This window comes from Sus scrofa, chromosome 5 (assembly GCF_054392235.1).
Source record: "Sus scrofa isolate SSC_HxYL_T2T_F1_AM1 chromosome 5, Sscrofa_HxYL_maternal_Yorkshire_Landrace_v2.0, whole genome shotgun sequence".
Classification (NCBI taxonomy): domain Eukaryota; kingdom Metazoa; phylum Chordata; class Mammalia; order Artiodactyla; family Suidae; genus Sus; species Sus scrofa.
The window spans coordinates 92,613,141-92,635,168 of record NC_139387.1 but is presented as its reverse complement, the minus strand read 5'-3'; the positions used below and the strand labels follow the sequence as shown (position 1 = coordinate 92,635,168).

Below are 22,028 nucleotides of genomic sequence, written 5' to 3'. Positions count from 1 at the left end.
CTCTAGAGGAGGATGGAGCATAGGATTAAAGAAAAGCACACAGCGACTTTCAAATTACGGCAAAGTTTCACTTGTTAACCTAGGTAACAAGGACACAAATATCATTTTACCATTTTCTTTTTTTGGCCATGCCCACAGGATGCAGAAGTTCCCAGGCTAAGAATCAAACCTACACGACAGTAGTATCCAGAGCCACAGCAGTGACACCAGATCCTTAACCAGCTGAGCCACCAGGGAACCCCTATTTTACCATTATTCTTAAACTCTACATATATGTTTTATATAAACCTCTGTGAATATTATATTTGACACATGAGTGTGAGTGCCTAGCAAAAGGTACTGTTATTATAAAATGAACAGGTGTATGGAATTCCCAACTAGTATCCATGAGGATGCAGATTCGATCCCAGGCCTTGCTCAGTGGGTTAAGGAGCCAGCATTGCTGCCAGCTATGGTGTAGGTTGCAGCCACATTATTGCTGTGGCTGTGGCATAGGCCAGCAGCTGCAGCTCTGCTTTGACCCTTAGCCTGGGAACTTCCAAATGCTGCAGGTGCATCTGTAAAAAAAAAAAAAAAAAGAACAGGTGCAAAAACATGAAAGATTAAATTTTCATCCTGACTACTTTGCCCTTGAATTCCTTCCCCTAGACCTTACTAGAATGTTAAAAGCACTGGTCATGGGAAATAGAGCCCCTGAAAATCAGGACTCCTTAGAGTTTCCATCATAAGAAAAAAGTGGAATATTTGATAAACAATATTATACTGGATTCATACCTGTGATATTATGATTTATATACTTCTTTTTTTTTTTTTGTCTTTTGTCTTTTTTGTTGTTATTGTTGCTATTTCTTGGGCCGCTCTCGCGGCATATGGAGGTTCCCAGGCCAGGAGTTGAATCAGAGCTGTAGCCACCGGCCTACGCCAGAGCCACAGCAACGCGGGATCCGAGCCGCGTCTGCAACCTACACCACAGCTCACGGCAACGCCGGATCGTTAACCCACTGAGCAAGGGCAGGGACCGAACCTGCAACCTCATGGTTCCTAGTCGGATTCGTTAACCACTGCGCCACGACGGGAACTCCCTATATACTCCTCATATATATTTGATCTTCATCCACAGTTCCTGGATCACAATTCCCAGCTCACAGTTCCCAAAACCTTCAGAATTTCCTGAGCAATAGGAGCAATGAAATATTTTCTCTCTTGTCTTCAGTTCCTAAAAAGCCTTCAGGGAAGGTAACTTCCGGATTCCACCCAAGGGTAGGGGCTGGTTGTCAGGAGAACCAACCATGTGATTAGACTTTCAGTCACATCCCCTGACCTCCAGGGAGGAGATAGAGGCTGGGGGTTAAAACAAGTTGCCAGTGGCCAATGATTTAATCAAGCTGTGCCTGTCTAATGAAGCCTCCACAAAAACTCAAAAAAACAGGGTTAAAAGAGCTTCAGGATTGATGATCACATGGACGACGCATAAAGAGGGCATAGAAGTTACACACCCTTTCCCCACACCTCCACCTTTGTACCTCTTTATCTGGCTGTTGATTTGTATTCTCTCTTTTTTTTTTTTTTCTTTTTTGGCTGAACCGCAGCACATGGAGTTCCCAGGCCAAGGATCAGATCCAAGCCACAGCTATGACCTAAGCTACAGCTGTTGGCAACACCAGACCCCTGACCCACTGTGCGGGGCCAGGAATCGAACCTGCATCCCAGTGCCCCCAAGACACTGCTGATCCCATTGTGCCACAGCAGGAACTCCGATTTGTATTCTTTAATATCCTTTTATGAAATCTTGGTAATTTACTAAGTAAACAGGTTCTCCTAAGTTTTGTAAGCCATTCTAGCAAATTAATTGAGCCCAAGGAGGGGGACATAGGAACCGCGGATTTATAACAGGGTGGTCAGAAGCACAGGTAACAACCTGCGCTTGTGTCTCATGGGACTGAGCGCTTTACCTGTGGAATGTGCTTCTATCTCCAGGTAGATAGTGTGAGAGTTGAGCTGAGTTCTCAGAATTGTGCTGGCATCCAGAATTTCTTGGTGATGTGGGGAAGCATCCACACACACACTAGAATTGGGTCGGGCAACATTTCTGGGATATCTCAAACCATACACCAAAATAAACTCCAAGTGGCTCAAGATTTACATGTAAAAAAATGAAAACCTAAGAGTATGAGAAGAAAATACAAGAGGATTAATTTATAATCTGGGGAAAAGCCTTTGTGAGCATGACATAAAACACAGAAGCTACAAAAGGCAAGCTAAGTATGAACGGTATGAATACATTTTTAAAATTCTGCTCAGAAAAAAAAATCGCCAAAAACAAACTCAAAAGTCATGAAAAACAGGGAACAACTATTTGCATTCCAACAAATAGATAAGAAAGAGACCAATAACCCAATTGAAAATGGGCAAAGGATATGAACAGACAGTTCCCAGGAAAGGAATTCCAAATCGCTTTTAAATATATGAAAATATGCTCAACCTTCTCCGTAATAAGGGAAATGCAAATTACAACTACCAGATTGGCAGACATAAATTTTGCTAACACCATGTGGCTAAAGGTTAGAGAAACAGATGCTCTCACATATTGCTGGTGAGAGTACAAACCGGCTCAATCCCTGGAGAGAACAATTTGACAATATTTATCAAAATGCATGTTTTGGCAGGCACCATTAGTTTATACCCCAAAATCATTCCTCCATATTCCTTGCTAACAGAGTCCAGGTGCTCAGGTGGCAGTGTGCCAAGCTCCAAGCAATAAGTTTATTTATTAATTCATTCATATTTATTAAGCTCTTGCTATGTACGAGGCACTTGCTGTGTACTGGGCTCTGCGGATACAATACTCAATGAAGCGGACCACACTCCAGGCTTCATAATAATCCTGAACCTGATTGAAATTCCAGAGCAAAATGGCAACTGTGGCATTTTGATGTACATTTGAAATAATAGATGACCATAAGATTTTTCCTTCAAACTAGGACTTGGGAGTGCAGGGTGGCAAGCACACCCACGGCATGTGGAAGTTCCCGGGGCGGGGATAAAATTTAACAGCTGGAGCAATGCCAGATCCTTAACCCACTGAGCCAGTTGGGGGAATTTTTCCATACCTCTGCAGCAACCCAGGCCAATGCAGTTGGATCCTTAACCCACTATGCCACACTGGGAACTCCCAAATTGAGACACTTTTGAGAGTGAATAAAGTGCTATTAATAAAATACACTGGGGGAGTTCCCATCGTGGTTCAGCGGAAACAAATCTGACTAGTATCCATGAGGACACAGATTCAATCCCTGGCCTCACTGAGTGGGTTAAGGATCTGGCATTGCTGTGAGCTGTGGTGCAGGCCAGTGGCTATGGCTCGGATCTGACCCCTAGCCTAGGAACCTCCCTGCATAGGCTGTGGGCACAGCCATAAAAAGCAAAAATAAAGTAAAATATACTGGAACAAAGAGGCACAAACTAGGATTGTCACAAGCAAACTAGGAAATACGGTCGCTGCTGATAATCCTGTTGCCACCATCTCAGTTTCTGTTCTAAAATGACTCCACTAGGGAATTATGGAAAAAAGTGAGACCCAAATGAGCTCTGGAGAAGTACGAATGACAAATACATATGAAAAGACACTCAACCTCTTTAATTAGGAGGAAAAGCTGGAAGTCAGCAATAGGACGCTTTGAAAGAACTTGAGGGAGTTCCCGTCGTGGCGCAGTGGTTAACGAATCCGACTAGGAACCATGAGGTTGCAGGTTCGATCCCTGCCCTTGCTCAGTGGGTTAAGGATCCGGCGTTGCCGTGAGCTGTGGTGTAGGTTGCAGATGCGGCTCGGATCCCGAGTTGCTGTGGCTCTGGCGTAGGCCGGTGGCTACAGCTCCGATTAGACCCCTAGCCTGGGAACCTCCATATGCCTCAGGTGCAGCCCTAGAAAAGACAAAAAACATGTATATATATTTCTTATGTAGATTTAATCCCCAGGCCCAACAGAGACTCTAAGAGGGTAGAAACAAAGCTTTGCTTTCCCAACATCTATTCAAGTAAAACTATAAAGCCTGGGACCCCATCAATCCTTAAACAATCCAAAAATATTCTTTGTCTACACTGGTTAGTAGGTTGGTTTTTTAGTGGGAAATGTAATTTTTAAAGACACATAATTTGGGAGTTCCTGCTGTGGCGCCATGGGTTAAGAACCCACAATGGCTGGGGTAGCTGTGGAGGTGTGGGTCCAACCCGCAGCCCCTGGTACAGTGGGTTGAAGGAGCTGGCATTGCCTTATAGGCCACAGCTGGGACTCAGATTCAGTCCCTGGCCCAGGAACTTCCATACTGCTGCAGGTGTGGCCATTAAAAAAAAAAGTAGCTTGACGAAAATACCATATGAAGAAATAAAAACAAAAAGGTCTTTCTGTAACAGCTCACATTATACTGATAAAGCTCAAAGTGGCAGAAATCATTATCACAGCCAAGCTAAAGCCTAGGTACCCAGACCACTTTCATCTAATTTATTTGAAACTAATCCAAAATATTGACTTATGTCTTAATTTAGAACAAAATTTGATTTCCTTAGTTTCAGAACCCAGAAACCGGTGCCAAATGCTTTGAAAATTGACTTTATTATTGGCTTCAAAAAAATATTCAGATACTGACTTTGTTTTTTTAAAAATAAGTTTCCAGACCTATGATTTCAAAGACTAAACCTGCCAAACTTGTTGGCGTGAGATTCCTTCCTCTACGATTCCAGACATTCTCTTGGCAGCATCACCATGTGGGAAAAGCACGGTGTAAAAATGGCCGTTGTCTCTGTGGGTTACTGTCTGGCTATACCTCACTCGGACACCAGAGGGCGCGCAAAGGAACAGCGCTTGTTTTTCTTTCAATCCTGCATCAAAGTCCGTGCACAAAATAACAAAAGACTGGGAACACAAGAGCCGGGAGACAAAGGGACAAGGGAAAAAGGCTGCACGCCCTGTTTTACGGCCGGTGAAGTTTGCTTCCTCATCCACCCACCTCCCCGCCTCAAGGAACTAGATGTAAACAACTTAAGCTGCAAAATAATGAAATCTTGAACTAACAAAGAAAATCAAAGAATAGTCACCCTAGTTCTAGGAAAGACTATCACAGGTGTGCATTTGACCTATCTGCTCTGCTTGATATTAGCAACTTTTCCCAAAAAGTATTCGTTTTTCTGAGTTCATGAATAATACATGCACAGAGTAGAAAATATAGAAAAGCAAAAGATCATCAAATACTCTAACCCAGAGATAATTACTATTAATATTTTCGCATATTTCTTTCCAGCCTTTTTTCAATATCTAGAAATGCATAGAAAAACAGTACTCTATTATTTTGTGCTGGCTCTTCGCATTTACTATATCACTCTATTATTTTGTGCTGGCTCTCTTCCCATCAACTCCATCTTTGCCAATAAATTCCGGTAACGTAACTTTGCTAATCACATGAGTGAATCAGAGGAGAAAAAGAAATTTCAAAAGTGCTACAGATAGCTTTTTCCCCAAGTTAAGAACTCGAAGGCCAAATGCCGAGTCGCACATTTGGAGGAGGAATTTTTCTTTAGCGTTTAGAAAAGGAAGCAGGTAAAGAGCAAAGAAAGGAGAAACTATTTCATTCACACCCCAAATAAGGCGCATGAACCTGTCCTTCTTGGCTGCCTGAGGATGACTCCAAGAGGCCAGGAGGGAAAGTAAATCACTAAGACCGCTTGGTGCTGCCAGTGCGGCCAGCTCATGCCTTAAGGTCAAAGAGATCAATCCGCACAGCTACTGATGCTGGCGGGTCTGCAGGTGGCCAGCAAAACCAAGAAAAAAGTCAGGAACAGCAAGGTCAGTGACCTTGAGGCTTGGGGCTGGCACCAGCAGGTGGTTTCCTCAGAAATCGGAAAGGAAGCTAGACCTGGCCCCTGGCAGACAGCCACAGGGAAAGTGAGGCCACGACCTGAGGCCCTGGAACACGGCCCCTCGCCCAGCCCGACGGGTAATCGCTCTGTCCGCAGAGTTCTTTGTTTCAGTCGAGCAAAAAAGGGAAGCCTGGCGTTCTCTCTCAGCCCTGGGAATTTAGGAAAGTCACTGAGCTCCCCAAGCCTCAGTCTCATCTGTATAAATGAAAAGGTGGAAGAGAGCTAAGGTTCCTGCTAGCTCTCAAAGCCCGTGAGTTTTCACTGGACCCAACTGTGCACAGCAATGAAAAGTAAAGACATGCCCTGCCCACCACAACCCATGAGCAGCAGCCCCTCTACTTGCTTTTCCCAGATCCCCACATACTCCTTCCCAAGCTCTGTGCCTTGGTGCTGCCCCCTTGCAGAAGTGCGGGAAAGCCTTGCCCCTCCTCTTTCCAAGTTCATCACCCTTTCAAGGCCCAGCTGGGCTTTCTTCAAGCACTTCAGGCCGAGAAAGTTCTTCCTTCTCTGAATTCCACAGGATTTTGTGCATACTTTCATTGCTTTCTACCTGTGTGACCTTAGCCTGCCTGTGCCCCAGTTTCCTCATCTGTAAAAGGGGGAGCATTATTCTATCAAATTCAAAGGATTGTGATGGGATTAATGGTTAACACATGTAAACCACTTAAAGCAGAGCCTACACTTAGTAGGTTCTCCATAAGCCTGGACTATGCCTCCATCATGACACTTAATAAAATAACATTTAATCAATTATATTATAACTATCAGATAAAGGATCCATCTACCCCATGATCTCAAGAGGGGAAGTGAGGAGTTCCGGTTGTGGCTCAGGAGGTTAAGAACCGGACAGGGTTCATGAGAGTGTGGGTTTGATCCCTGGCCTTCCTCAGCGGGTTAAGGATCTTGCCTTGCTGAAAGCTGTGGTGTGTGGGTCACAGATGTGGCTGGGATCTCATGTGGCTGTGGCGTAGGCCAGCAGCCGCTCCAATTCAACCCCTGGCCCAGGAACTTGCACAGGTGCAGCCTAAGAAGAAAAACAGGAGGGGAAGTGAGTTTTACCCATATTTTTCTCTCTAATGCTTAGCTTCAGGCCTGGCAGAAAGAATAAATCAATAAAGGTTTTTTGTTTGTTTGTTTGTGTTTTAATAAGAAGGAAGAGAAGACTGGAAGCTTTTATGTGTTTGTTTCCCTTTTTGCCACACACGCAGTATGTGGGAATTCCTGGGCCAGGGATTGAACCTATGACGCACAGCAGCAACCAGAACCACAGTGGTGAGAACACAGAAACTTCAAATCGCTAGGCTATCAGAGAACGCTCAATGAAAGGTTGATTGAACTAGAGGACACACTTTTGCCTCTTGGTTTTCACTTTGGATTATTGTTTAAATAAATTAGGCTAAGAAATGGTGAAGTATGATTTTTTTTTTCCCCTTAATAATCTAAACATATATACATCCAGGTCTATCTTCCAGGCCCAAATCATAAATACTCACTTGTGAATTTTAATGTTTATAGAGGATTAATTCCCATATTTGCATGGGAAATTTTTAGTTTTAATAGTTATAAATAATGTTTCTGTGAGTGAATGATAATAGAATCCAAAAACTACAATTTAGGCTCTTCTTTAATTATGGGGAGGAAGGAAAGGAAGAAGCAAAGTTGGGTAACAAGCGAGCTCAAGTTTTTGTTCAAAGGTTGGATTGAGGAAGTGAGCATAATAGAGAAAAAGGAGAAGATACACAAGAAACCAGGTCATGCACGCTCTAATAAAAACAAAAGTTACGTAAGAGAATGAAAAGACGAGACACAGCCTGGAAGAACATACATCTCCCAAGATATATATTATATGTGTTGATATGTGTATATATATATATATATATATATATATATATATATATATTACATATGTGTTGATATATCTACCCCAAAATATATCTAATTAAAAGACTATAATCAGAATGTATAAAGAACTCTCTAGCCAAGTCATGGAAGCAACCTAAATGTCCATTGACAGAGGAGTGGATAAAGAAGATGTGGTACATATACATAATGGAATATTACTCAGCCATAAAAAGGAATGAAATAATGGTATTAGCAGCAACATGGATGGACCTAAAAATTATCATGCTTAGTGAAGACGCCAAGGTCACATGCTATCGCTTATATGTGAAATCTTTAAAAAGAATACAATGAACTTTGAAGGACAGATATTGACTCACGGATTTTGAAAAACATGGGTTTTCAAAGGAGACAGGATGGGGGTTGGGGGGATGGTCTGGGGGTTTGGGATGGAAATGCTATAAAACTGGCTTGTGATGATTGTTGTACAACTGTAAATGTAATAAAATTCATTGAGTTAAAAAAAAAAGAACTCTCAAACTCAATAATAAGAAAACAACACAATATTTAAATGGGCAAAAGATTTTGATATTAAATAAATCCATGAATATGCTCAATACCATTAATCATTAGGGAAAGGCATATTAAAACTACAGTGAGGGAGTTCCCACTGCGGCACAGTGCATTAAGAATCCGACCACAGCACCTCCAGCTCCTGTCGCTGCAGAGGGATCCCCAGCTCAACACAGTGGGTTTGCCTTAAAGGATTTGGCCTTGCTTTAAAGGATTCAGCCTCACATAGGTCACAGCTGCAGCTTGGATTCAGTCCCTGGCCTGGGAACTTCTATGTGCCATGAATTCCGCCATTAAAAAAAAAAACCTACAGTGAGATCCCACTGCACACGTACTAGAAAGGCTCAAATAAAAAATACTTACAATACCAAGTGCTAGCAAAGATATGGAACAAGAACTCTCATATCTTGTTAGGAGGAATGCAAAATGTTACAGCCCACTTAGGAAAACAATTTGGCAATTTCTTATGAAGGTAAACAATACACTTATCCTAAGATTCAGCAAACCCGCTCTTAGGTATGAACCCAAGAGAAATGAAGATATATGTCGACACAAAAACCTATACACTAGTGTTTGGAATAGCTATTTTTATGATACTCAAAAACTAGAAAAAATACAAATGTCCATTTACTAGTGAGTAGATAAAAAAGTATCCATACAACACTAAACAGCAATTAAGAAAAACTACTGATACAACAATGGGGATGACTCAAAAACATCACGCCAAGTGAAAGAATCCGTATTCAAAAAGCTACACATTGCACACAGTTCCACGAATAAAACATTCTGGAAATGGAAATCTGAAGAGTGGTGCCTGGGGCTGGAGGCAGAGGATCAACTGCAAAAGGGCGTTAGGGGACGTTATGATAGAAGCGATGGAAATAGTCTAGAGCTTGATTGTGGTTAAAATTCACAGAATGGTATGCTTAAAAAAAGAGTGGATTTTACTGTTTCCAAATTAATTATACCTCAATAAACCTTGAAATAAATAAACAGTAATGAATGAGAGGCCAAAGTTCTTAACAGAGCCTGAAAAGCCCTGCGTTGTCCTATTTCTTCAGCCTTTCAGCCTCATTCCTTCTAGGACGCTCTTCATTGTCCTTGGGTATATTTATAGTGTGTGTGTGTGTGTGTGTGTGTGTGTGTGTATCTCGCCTCCTCTCACATTCCCAACCACTCCTACTCTAGCCTTGAACCACCATCATCTCCCACAGGGATTACTGCAATAGACCTCTTTGCTCTCCCTCCTGCTGCCGTCACCCACTAGAATCTACTCTCAACCTAGAAACCAAAAGCCTTTTAAAACATAAACCACACCATGCCATCTCCCTGTTCAAAACCCTACAGCAGGAGTTCCTGCTGTGGCACAAGGGGATCAGGGGTTTCTCTGCAGCACCAGGACACAGGTTCAATCCTCAGCCAGGCTCAGTGGCTTAAAGGATCCAGCATTGCCAAAGCTGCAGCTGGAACTCTCTATGTCACAGGGCAGCCAAAAACAAACAAAAAAAAACCTATAGCAGCTCCCCATTTCTCTTCAGAATAAAAGCCAAAGTCTGCAATGACCTCTAAGGCCCCACAAGCCTCCCAGACAGTTACATGTCTACATCTCTTAATTCCCTCAAGTCTGTTCGAATGTCACCTTCTTAAAATGAGGCCAACTTTGACCATTCGATTTAACCTGCCATTCTCAAAACCCATTTACCATGGTATTTTTTTTCCAATTTCCACTCTTGTCATCATCTAACATATTTATTTATGATAGCCATTGTTTATGGTCTATCCTTTTTCTGTAAGGATAGATATAAGCTCCACAGGAACGAGATTTACTAATTGAGGAGTTCCGGCTATGAGCCAGCAGTAACGAACCTGACTAGTATCCATGGGGATGCCAGTTCGATCCCTAGCCTCTCTCCAGGGGTTAAGGATCTGGCCTTGCCGGGAGCTGTGGTGTAGGTCGAAGACCCAGCGGGGATCTGGCGTTGCTGTGACTGTGGCATAGGCTGCCAGCTGCAGCTCTGATTCGACCCTGGCCTGGAACTTCCATATGCCACAAATGTGGCCCTAAAAAGCAAAAAAAAAAAAAAAAAAAAAAAAAAAAAATTACTAATTGAAACTTCCTCCTACATCTAAAGCAATGCCTGGCATACTGTGGGCTCAACAGTGAATTAATACCTGCAGTGCCTGAAAAGTAATTATAGATTAGTAAATATTACTACTGGAACAAGTGTGACACATAAAGCGATAAAGCTTTTTCTCTCCATAACTCATATTTATTGGTTAATATACACATATGTGGAACTGTGCAGCAGGGTGAAAACTGCACAAGGTTTGCTGTCAGGTCTTAGGGATTCTTGGCCTCTCACTACTTCCAGCCTGTATGACTACAGAAGATTCCCTTTTAGGGATAAAATACTTGCCCTATCGACCCCACAGGGCTCTTGGGAAGATGAATGTGAATGGTTTGCAAGCTGTGATAAGCTCGACAGTTACTTAGGTAAAGCAAGATTTGAAACTTTGAATAATATCCATCTCCATCACGCTGTTTACCTCCAAAGAAAGTTCTGTGCCCTCTGTACTGCCCATCTCCCAGTGCTGACAGTGAGGAATCTCTGAGCTCCCTTACCCTGTTCAGGTTAATTACTCTCTCTTTTCCTTTCCATTTTAGGAAGATGGACAGCAGGTGTTGAGTTCCCTGTTCCATGATCTGTGCTGACTCAGGCGGCTTCTTCCTGTCCCTGGGGAGGATGAGAGAGCAGTAAGAACACACGTATGGCCACTGACACAGCTTTCCTAGGACTTAGGTGGAGAGGATGGTTTCTCTTCTGAGATTAAACCTCTTTCCCCACAATATGGAACCCTGTGCAACAGCTCAGGAGAGCTGCTTTCCCACTACCCTGCAGCCTCTCCAGCTGAGAGTCCCTCCAATCTTACCCGAAACTTGGACTTGGCAAGAGTTATTAGAGGGTCAGAAGTAGAAGGAGGTTTTGCATGTATTTAAGAGTGAAGGGGGACAAGTGCCAAAACGGGCTTCAGAAATTACATTTTTTTTTTAAAATGTCTGCATTTAGACACAAAACCCCTTCACCAGATGGAAAATACCTTGTAACCTATGATCTATAAAAAATACATTAATCCATAGTGTGCTATAAGGAATGGATTTCTTAAGGCACATACGTTTAAGTGCCATAATTAAAACGTTTAATTGTGTCAGTTTGCGACTTTACAAATTCACTCACTTAGAGATTAATGTCAGAAGTTTGTATGTGAGGCCCTTCTGGGAACAGGCTTGATTCTGTTTATGAAAAGGCTCAGGATAATACAAATTATTATATTAGAGTACTTTCCTAACCCTGTTTAATCAAGGGCACATCCTAGTTTTGAATTATTTAAATGTATTACTATTTAACCATTTAAGTGTTTGTCAATTCCGAGTAAATGGAGATGCCTCAGGAAAAGGACCGAAATACAGGGGGAATTAGCTAATACAATTTCATTTGTCCTGCGTGAGCTTTTGTATCTCAAAAGTTTAAAAATGGTTTGAATAGGCACTGGGCTGTGGGACACTCACGGCCGGGACATCTGGCCACCAGATGACTAAGAAAAGAAAATATAAATTTGTGAAGGTAAAACACTTCTTCAACTCACATACTCTTGGTCATTATTAAAACAAAAATCTCCCGCCAGAAACCTAAATCATCTGGAGAGCATAAAAGTCCCGTCACACCATGTTCAACAGCTCACTATCACTAAAACTGGAAGGGCATTTTGTTTCATTTATTCTAAACCATTTCTTCCTTTCATTGACGAAAAGAGTCCAAGGTGCCCAGAATGGATAACATAAATAGGGACAGTACAAGCGTCACGGTTTTCACACTTGCTGATGGCAGGCAAAAGGTAAGGGACCATTCCTTACCTTGAAGTAGTACTTGAGCAAAACGAAAACAACAGCTCCTCGTTAGTATAGTGGTTAGTATCCCCGCCTGTCACGCGGGAGACCGGGGTTCAATTCCCCGACGGGGAGATGTCAACGCATTTTACTAACCACTACTTATTTCACCTAATTCAATGGCCCTACATTGTTGACAAATACAACATGCTGATATCTTTTGTAGGTGCCTCTTTTCAAAATAGTAAATCTTAAGCTCACCGTGAAATAAAAGCCAATCCTGACTGTAAACGCTTCATACTGTTGACAGAAGATTTTGGGAGGAAGCAAACCCTCGGAGAGCCCAGGACTAGCTTCCAGCCGCCGGCTGCCAATGGCTGGCAAACGCCTGCGCGTGCGCAGTAGCTCCCCGCCAAATTCCAACTGGGGGTCACGAACTCCGCGCAAGGAGTCCGTGGGGGGAGGGGCGAGAGGGGGCGGGATCTCCGCCCCTGAATGGGCGGGTAAGAACGGAAATAGCTGGCTGAAGAAGAGACCGATTTCTTCTGACCCTCGAGACTCGGCGAAACAGGGAAGCTCCATTCTCCTGCCTCTGCGAGTCCCGTCCCAGCCTAGATAGAGGGCTAGCCATCTGACAAATAAAGGAATCAGTCTCCAGCCTAGACCTACCCCGAGTGGAGGGACAAGAAGCAAACGGAAGAAAAGCGAAGCGCGCCATGAAGACGCCATGTTGTCGGAGTCCTAAGAAACTGCGCGGAACCCAGCCCAGCAGGACCTCGTGGCGCAACGGTAGCGCGTCTGACTCCAGATCAGAAGGCTGCGTGTTCGAATCACGTCGGGGTCATGGGTTTTTGTGTTTAGGCTTCACTAGCTTTTTAAAGCCTAGGTGTTTCCCGCCATTTTTTAAAAAGGCCTTTGATTTTAGAATTAAGTCTTCTTTATTTGTTATTCCAGTTATCGATAGTCTTCAAAAACACAGGGATTACTATGTAAAGCAGAGCCTTAAGGCTGGTGTGTTTTTTTTTTCACTGTCTGGGCCTAGGAAGTGAGTTCCCTGTCATTTAAGGTGCATAATGCATAAAGATGTGGGCTATTACTGTTGTGCATTAGTGGGCACGTCAGCCCATGGTAGTCCTTAACAAGAAAAGTACAAATATACACCGTACAAGCTGTTTTTACAAAAACAGTTTGAGACCCATTTGCCTTTTGAAAGCAAGTACAACAGAGTATAATTTCTAACTTTGAATAATATTTTACATGTTTTCCCCCATGTGCCAGGCACTGCGAACCCCTACAACATGTGATTAATATCCCATTCTTACAGATGATATCGTGGCACACAGAAGAATAGTGACTAGTACCCAGGATTCCAAATCAGATGACTTGACTCCAGATCCCACTCTTTACTAAATATTTTACAATTGAGGTGGAAGCAAATTGTTGAAAGAACTTGCTAGAAGCCATTGAAACTAATTGATACACCAGCGTATATTTTCATCAGTTCATGCCAGTAGTAGCAAATCAGGTACCCCTTTCAATTATTAATCTCTCATTGCAGGGCACAGAGCTTACTCATACATCTTTGTAAGCTCCAGGACTCTTAGTACTTAATAGTGCCTTACAGGCATGTGTCAAATATTTGTTGTACAAAAAATTAATGGCAAGACTATAAAAAATTAATAATTTTTTATTTTTTACCGGGTATGTTCTATGGATGTTCCTAAGTTTTTCTGTTCAGTGTTTTGCAAATATCAAATATTAATCTCTTATAATTCAACCTAATGTTGCAATATAGCTGATCATTTTGTTTTCATTTTGTGTAGTTGCTCTTCCCTTTCCTTTTTGGTTGGATTGGGATTAGATAATTTATTTCAACAGATATTTATGTACCACTGACTATGATGAGCCTGATAATGTGCTTAAACACTGAGGAAAAGGATACACTGAATAATATGGGGGTTTTTTGAGCAGCAAGAAACAAATATGTTAAGTAAACAAATACCATAATATGTTGGGATGAGTGCCATTAAGTAGCATGAATAAAGTGGTGTGAGGCTGCTAAAATAGGGACATTAACTCTGCCATGGGTAGTTCCAAAAGGGCTCATAAAGGAAGATATTGAAAAATAATGAGGAGTTCCCGATGTGGCGCAGTGGTTAACGAATCCGACTAGGAACCATGAGGTTGGCGGTTCGATCCCTGGCCTTGCTCAGTGGGTTAACGATCCGGCGTTGCCGTGAGCTGTGGTGTAGGTTGCAGACGCGGCTCGGATCCCATGTTGCTGTGGCTCTGGCATAGACTGGCAGCTACAGCTCCGATTAGACCCCTAGCCTGGGAAACTCCATATGCCGCGGGAGCGGCCCAAGAAACGGCAAAAAGACAAAAAAAAAAAAAAAAAAAAAAAAAATGAAAAATAATGAAAGTTTCTGTGTGCATTAAGGCATTTATTCATCCAGTGGACATATCTGAATGCCTTCTACGAGTCAAGAACTGTCACTTAATATCCCTGGGACTTAACTTCTTCAACTATAAAAGTAAAGTTATATATATATAAGCTTGCTAGGGCTACTGTAGCAAAATACCACAGACCAGGCAGCTTAAACAACAGAGGTTTATTTTCTCACAGTTGTGAAGGCTAGGTATCAAGACCAAGGTGACAGCATGCTTGGCTTCTTCTGAGGCCTGCACTTGGCTCATAAATGGCCACCTTCTTGCTGTGTCCTCACATGGTCTTTCCTCTATATGTGCACATCCCTACTGTCTGTGTGTCCAAGTCTCCTCTTACAAGGACACCTGACAGATTGGATTAGGACTCCATCTAATAGCCTCATTTTAACTTAATCACCTCTTAAAAGGCCTCATCTCTAAATACAGCCACATTTTGAGGTACTTCAATGTATGTCCTTTTTGAGGGGTGGGGGGTGTCACACCCAAAGCACATGGAGGTTCCCAGGACAGGGGTCCAATCGGACCTGTAGCTGAGAGCCTACACCACAGCAACAGCAATGTGGGATCCAAGCTGTGTCTGCGACCTACACCACAGCTCATGGCAACGCTGAATCCTTAACCCCCGAGCAAGGCCAGGAATCAAACCCAAGTCCTCATGGATATTTGTCAGGTGAGGCACAACAGGAACTCCAGGGCTTCCAATACATGATTGTCAGGTGGAGGCGCACAATTCAGCCTGTAACAGAAGTTATATTCTTTTTCCTGAAAACTTTGCATATATAGCATGTATCTATAACAACACTTTCTTGATCTTAGCTTGGACCAAGTGTGTTATCTCATTTTTACAAAATCATACACTTGTGAGGTAGACAGAGCAGTTTGTATTACCTCATTAATCACTTTATTTTGGCAGCCCTAGCAAACTCATACAACATCTTTGGAGAACTACTAGTTCTCCAGTATGGCTGGAGAGGAGGAGGTAAAGCTATAGACATAACAGGAGTCAGATCACTTAGGACCTTGTGTGCCATTCTAACTAGTTTAGATTTCATTCTGAGGGCAATGTGGAGCTTTTATTCAAAAATGTGACAAGGTCAGGTCTGGCTTTATAAAGAATGTGAAAAATGGCCTGGAATTGTTGTTGCTGGACCAGCATCCTGGGAACAAGTTAGAAATGCAACATTTCAGGCTCCACCCCAGACTCAGAAAACTGCAGATTAAGCCAGGCCTTCCAGGTGATTCTGATACAAGCTAAAATTTGAAGACCATTGGCCTACAGAACAAGGCTGGACCGGAGGCCCCACTTCCTCACAGGGTTTGTTTTGTTTTTTGTTTTTTTTAGGGCCACACCTGCAGCACACTGAGGTTCCCAGGCTAGGGGTTGAATAAGAGCTGTAGCCCCTGGCCTACACCACAGCCACAGCAACACCAGATCCAAGCCACGTCTGCAACCTACACCACAGCTCACGCAACGCCAGATCCTTAACCCACTGATGGAGTCCAGGGATCAAACCTGTGTCCTCATGGATACTAGTCAAATTCGTTTCCGCTGAGCAACGATGGGAACTCCCTTCACAAGGTTTTAAGAGACTCAAGGTAAAATACATAGAAGTCTTCAATATTGTAAATATATATATATATATATTGCTATAGCTCTATCACTTCACAGGTTCCAGCTTCTTTCCCAAGCCTGGACATTTATAGTTTTGCAGAATGGCCCGCTTGCTGACTTACTATAACTTTGGAATTTTTTTTGGTTTCTTTGGTTGCATTCCGAATATGAAGTTCCCAGGCCAGGGATCAAACCACAGCAGTGACCCAAGCTGCCAAATCCTTGAAACACTGCACCACAAGAGAACTCCATGTAACTTTGAAATGACCCAAAATCCAACACTTCATTTTAACTTTAACTTCTACAATCATTATGTAGAAATGATATAAGAAAAGAGGCTCTGGAGTAGAGAGATTCATATTTGAATTTCCAAATCCTGACACTTAATAGCTCTATGATTTTTTTCTATTTCACTAAAAATCTTCCAGACTGTCGTTCTTATAAGTGGATTTATCCACTTGTACAGAATGCTCTGAGCATTTATATCACCAGTTTTAATAAGCTAGCTTTCTCTTTTGAATTATCTTCAATTAGTTACCTAAGACTTATGTACTATGGATGAACTGAGTCCTAACCATGAGACCAACAGGGAACTCCTTCCCCCCCCTAATTATTCTGCAGTAGATGAGCTGACAAAGCAGCCTTTGGAAATGAAAACTGAAAGACAGATTCTGAATTCTGATAAGTGATTCCCCAATTTCTCACACTAATTCAAAAAGAAAAGTAGTTATGATTATAAAATCTTATGTGTTGAAATCTGGGAAATATTGTAGAAATCTTGGAAATTATAGAATAACATTAAAAAATAAAAAAAAAAAAACTATCCCTACCACCTAGAGGAAGCTACTACAGACATTTTGTTCTGTATCCATTTAGTCCACTGAAATACACACATATCCGTACATGTATGTTTTTATAGAACTGAGCTCTTACTCTTACATGTTCTCTTTTTTTTGGTATTTTACTTAATCCTGTGTTGTAAATATTCTCAAGTAAATGTCAAGAACATGATTTTTATGACCATGTAGTAGTTATCATCTGCTCTGAGGTGACATCCTTAAATTCACAACCAAGTCCTACGCAAAACAGAAATAATGAAAAACCAAAAATTCAGCTGTACATTAATAACAATAAGAATTCCCAAAAGGGAAATAAAGCCAGCTAACCAAATGTTTTGGAAGAGTTTTCTGACAACGTAATTGCATCCTTTTTTTTTTTTTTTTTTTTAATCTGTAGCTTCACATAGAAATATCTTTCCACTATTTCCCAAAATTTTAGGTATCAGGACCACAACTTTCTTTTTTTGGCTGCTTTGCAGCATATAGAGTTATTGGGCCAAGGATCAGATCTGAGCCAGTTGCCACCTAAGCCACAGCTGAAACACCAGATCCTCTAACATACCAGGCCTGCCTGGGGATCAAACCTACGTCCTGGAGCTGTAGGGACACCAGTAATCCCATTGTGCCACAGCAGGAACTCCAGAACTGTAACATTTTAAAGATTTTTTTGAAGCCTAATACTTGTTTCAACATAAAATACCATTTAAAAAAAAAAATTTTTTTTTTTTTTTAGCTTTTTTAGGGCCACACCCTCGGCATAACGAAATTCCCAGGCTAGGGGTTGAACTGGAGCTGCAGCTGTTGGCCTGTACCACAGTCACAGCAATGCTAAATCTGAGCCACGTCTGCAACCTACACCACAGCACACAGCAATGCAGGATCCTTACTCCCCTGAGCAGGGCCAGGGATCAAACTTGCATCAAGGACACTAGTCGGATTTGTTACTGCTGAGCCACAACGGGAACTCCTAAAATTTTTTATATTAGATAAATGTAACATAAGTATTAAGTCTTTTAATTGAGAAATTTCACAGGAGATGACTACAAGAAGCAAGTCCTTGAGGAGAGAGGGCTGAGATTCTGAGTACAACTGGTGGAATTCACTCTGATAGGACATCTCTGCAACTTAAACAAGAAAGATGCAAGAAAAAATGAGTGCAGATTTGACCATCTGAATTTGAGGCATTTCCCTCAGATGGTTTCTATTTTGTCAAGTTTGAGGCAAGGGCACTAGCTGAAAATGAGGAATTTGAGGAGATACGTGAAGGTATGAATGGTTAATCCAGAGAATGAAAGCTTTGTCAGCCAGTGGTGTTGAGTGCTCCTGTGAGGTCTGAGGTCATGAATTAAAAACAGGTGTTGTATGATTTTTTCGCTAGCAATCTTAGTTAACTGGGTACAAGCAATGAGAAAGCTTGTTCCAGCAAGGGTCAGTTCAGTCAAGATTAAGGTACTTCCTAGCAAGAAGGATAGTTATTGGGGTAAAAGATTTGAAAATGTTTGCAAAAGAGTGATTACAAAGATTGATTGGGGAATCTAAGTTAAGTGAGTTGGAATGAGTATGATAGTGGAAGCAGGATAATGATTTTTTCTTAATTGTTGGAGGTTAATGGATCGGAGGTCAATGAGAATATGATAAATGAGCTGAGGGGTAGAGGCTAGTGATTGACATTTGGGATGCTTGGAGTGAGAGAAGGTAAAAGTTATTGTTGACAAGGTTCAGAGTCTTACCACTGGAGGGGATGAGTGAAATGGAATAGAGGAACAAGCTGTTGGAGATGAAGAGGTCAAGACCGAAGAGGTCCAGTGTTGGTGTTACATGGGTCATCTAGGAGAGTGCTGAACTCCCACAGAATATAAACAAGCTAGTGTGGGGAACAATGGTCTACTTTCTGAGGAAGAGTGGTCAGGGGGTTGATAAATTACAGCAATAAAGATAATAAAGGGTGATCTAGAGTTCCCATTGTGGCTCAGTGGTTAATGAACTCAACTCATATCCATGAGGACTTGGGTTCCATCCCTGGCCTCGCTCAGTGGGTTAAGGATCCATCGTTGCCGTGAGCTGTGGTGTAGGTCATAGCCTCGGCTTGGATCCTGCGTTGCTGTGGCTGTGGCGCAGGCCAGCAGCTACAGCTCTGATTTGATCCCTAGCTTAGGAACTTCCATATGCTGCAAGTGTGGCCCTAAAAGAAGACAAAAATAAAGGGTGATTTAGCCAGATGATATGAACTTCAAATATTTTTGAAGAAGAAGAGGAGAAATAGCTTGGAAGCAGTAATCAGGAACAAAGAGCCACACAAACTCTGCAGCCCAACTTCTTGGGCCTTACGGTACATAGAGTATGAGAAAAAAAGTAACTTCTACTTTGGAGCTCTACAGCAGTTAAAAGCATAATTATCCTCATTATTAAAAATAGCGGTGCTGAGGTATATCTGGAAGGACCTAGGATGATCCCCAGTCTGAATTTGGTAACTCAGGATTTTGTGGATGATGTAGAAAGGCAGTCTCACTGTTCGATAGCTTATGACCCTATCAACCCTGTCTCCTGAGAAACACAGACTCTGCAGGTAACCTACTATTGATAGTGTCCAGGGGTAAGAAAAGGAGAATGAATGAAAGGATGTGCGAAAGATATTTCTGCTCAAGGAACATAAATTTCAGGCATCTAGAATGCAGTTTTTTGTGAATTATATTATTTAACAGGATCTATTTAACTTTCAGAGGATATACAGATGGCCAACACACACATGAAAAGGTGCTCAACTTTACTATTCATCAGGGAAATGCAAATCAAAACTGCAATGAGATACCACCTCATGATCAAAATGGCTGTTATCAAAGACAAGTGTTGGTGAGCATGTGGAGGAAAGGGAAGGAAGCCTTATGCACTATTTGTGAGAATGTAAACTGAAGCAGCCACTATGGAAAATAGTATGGAGGTTCCTCAAACAATTAAAAGTAGAACTAACATATGATCTATCAGTTCCACTTCTAGATATTTATCTCAAGAAAACAAAAACACTAATTTGAGAAGATATATATATATATACCCCTATGTTTATTGCAGCATTATTTACAAAATCCAAGATATGGAAGCAAACTAAGTATCCACCCATAGATGAATAAAGAAAATGTGATACAGACAGATGTGCACGCATGCGCGCGCACACACACGAATATTACGCAGCCATTAAAATAGAATGCAATCTTGCCATTTGCAGCAATGAGGATGGACCTGGGGGCTATTATGCTAAGTGAAAAAAGACAGAAAAAACAAATACTGTATGATTTCACTTACATATGGAATCTAAAAAACAAAACAAATGAATACACAAAAGAGAAACTGACTCTCATATAGACGACTGGCGGTTGCCAGAGGGGAAGTGGATTAAGGGGTACAAATTTACAGCTATAAGATAAGTCATAGGGATGTAACGTACACATAAGGGAATAATCAAAAATATATCAACAACTTTGGAGATCATTTCATAATATATAAAAATAAGGAATCGCTATGTTGTACACTTGAAGCTAACATTGTATGTTAATTATAACCCAATTTTAAAAATAAGAAAAAATATAACAACTTTAAGACTCAACAGGTGATTTTTTTTTTTTTTTTTTTTTTTTTTTTTGCTTGTGGTAAAAAGTAGGATGAACTGCCTGGAAAGTTTCTGGTACAAAGGCCCTATGAAAAAAGCCAGAGTTCCAATTCCAGTGCAGCATCCTCAGATGGCTCTCTCAGGTTGGCTCTGTGACTATAGCACTGTACTCTATTTGCATCAAATTTAAGTAGAAGATTATTTTCAAGTGTCAGTAGATTCATCCTCTGAGGATCCACTTCGGGAACCTAGCTGCCCACGTATCCTCAGATCGCAGGGCAGCTGTTAGAGCCCGGAGACCCTTCTGTGTCCTTCACCCTCTTCAGATCAAATCTAGGCCTGGTAACTCTGACCCTTTTCAGATACTTTTTAAGAGGTAGGTTTTGCTGCTCTATCAGTACAGTCAGGCCAGAGCCAGACTCAGCAAGGTAAAGATTTAACAAGATAACTTGCTAACTCAAATAGGGTAGAATAAACCTATTAACTGTGGCCCTGCAGAGATTATGCTCAGGATTTTGCTGCTCTACGCATTATAATTTGAGACTCTGTCCTAGAGGAGATAACTGAAGTGTGGTAGCCACACTGCAGATTGGGACTATCACACAGACTACATTCTTGTGGTTACCAGTCTCACTGCAAAATCATGGTCCTTTGCCTATCAGCTTCCTTCACTTTCTGAAGATAAAACACTTGCTTCTGTACCCAGTAAAGCTGAGGACAGGGGTTAGGGGTTGAGGTGACTTTTACAAGGCATCCTAAGTAGCTACAAAATAACTTGCTAAAATACAATTTTTAATTTGCATTTCTGAGCTTAATACCATTGCTTAACTATATGCAAATGCTGAGGCTTCTGGAAAAGAGTTAGTAAAATTGCCTCTACGAAAATAAACTACTGTTAAAAGAAAGGTCTCTTCAATTTCAATAAAATAAAATGGCTTAATTCATAGCAAACATTTTTAGTGAAGGCTCTTTAAGTTTACTTGAACTTAACCCTGCAGAAATCAGATTTTTTATTTTTATTTTTTTTTAATTTTAAGCAGGTTGCAAAGAACGATTTGGCGGTCAGAATCTGAGAAATGATTAAGACACTCCAAATCCAGGTCAGCATCTTTCCCTTCTTGGAAGAACGCATCTTGAAATACACATAAATTCGTAAGATATACAATTATTTGTCACTAACGGTGTTTGTTTTCAGGAAGGCTTTTTTTTTTTTTTTTTTTTTGGTAACACATTTCTGAGACCCCCACCAAGTTTTAACTTGGATCAGTAATATGGGTTTGATTAGAGTTTCCGGCTTCCCCTAAGATTAAAAGCTAGAGT

General features: G+C 41.5%; 1 protein-coding gene and 1 non-coding gene across 5 annotated transcripts in view; one reads left to right on the top strand and one right to left on the bottom strand.

The window, feature by feature from the left end:
* LOC146403545 (uncharacterized) overlaps nt 1-13,189 on the bottom strand; it is a 104,051-nt gene extending 90,862 nt beyond the window's left edge. For 2 of the 4 annotated variants that reach the window (XR_014804277.1, XR_014804278.1), the window contains exons 1-2: nt 12,470-12,583; nt 10,946-11,057 (exon numbers count right to left, since the gene is read on the bottom strand). Coding sequence is in view for 1 of the 4 variants with exons in the window: in XM_084957500.1 (XP_084813626.1) it covers nt 11,037-11,057; nt 12,470-12,937 (489 nt within the window). In the remaining 3 variants the exon portion in view is untranslated. Of the gene's footprint in view, nt 1-1,952; nt 2,162-10,945; nt 11,058-12,235 lie in introns of all 4 variants that reach the window. The other 2 variants (XM_084957500.1, XR_014804279.1) reach the window with 2 other exon arrangements.
* Nucleotides 12,981-13,052, top strand: TRNAW-CCA (transfer RNA tryptophan (anticodon CCA)). The gene has a single exon. It is a non-coding gene; the product is annotated as a tRNA-Trp (tRNA).
* Nucleotides 13,190-22,028: the final 8,839 nt, after the last annotated feature.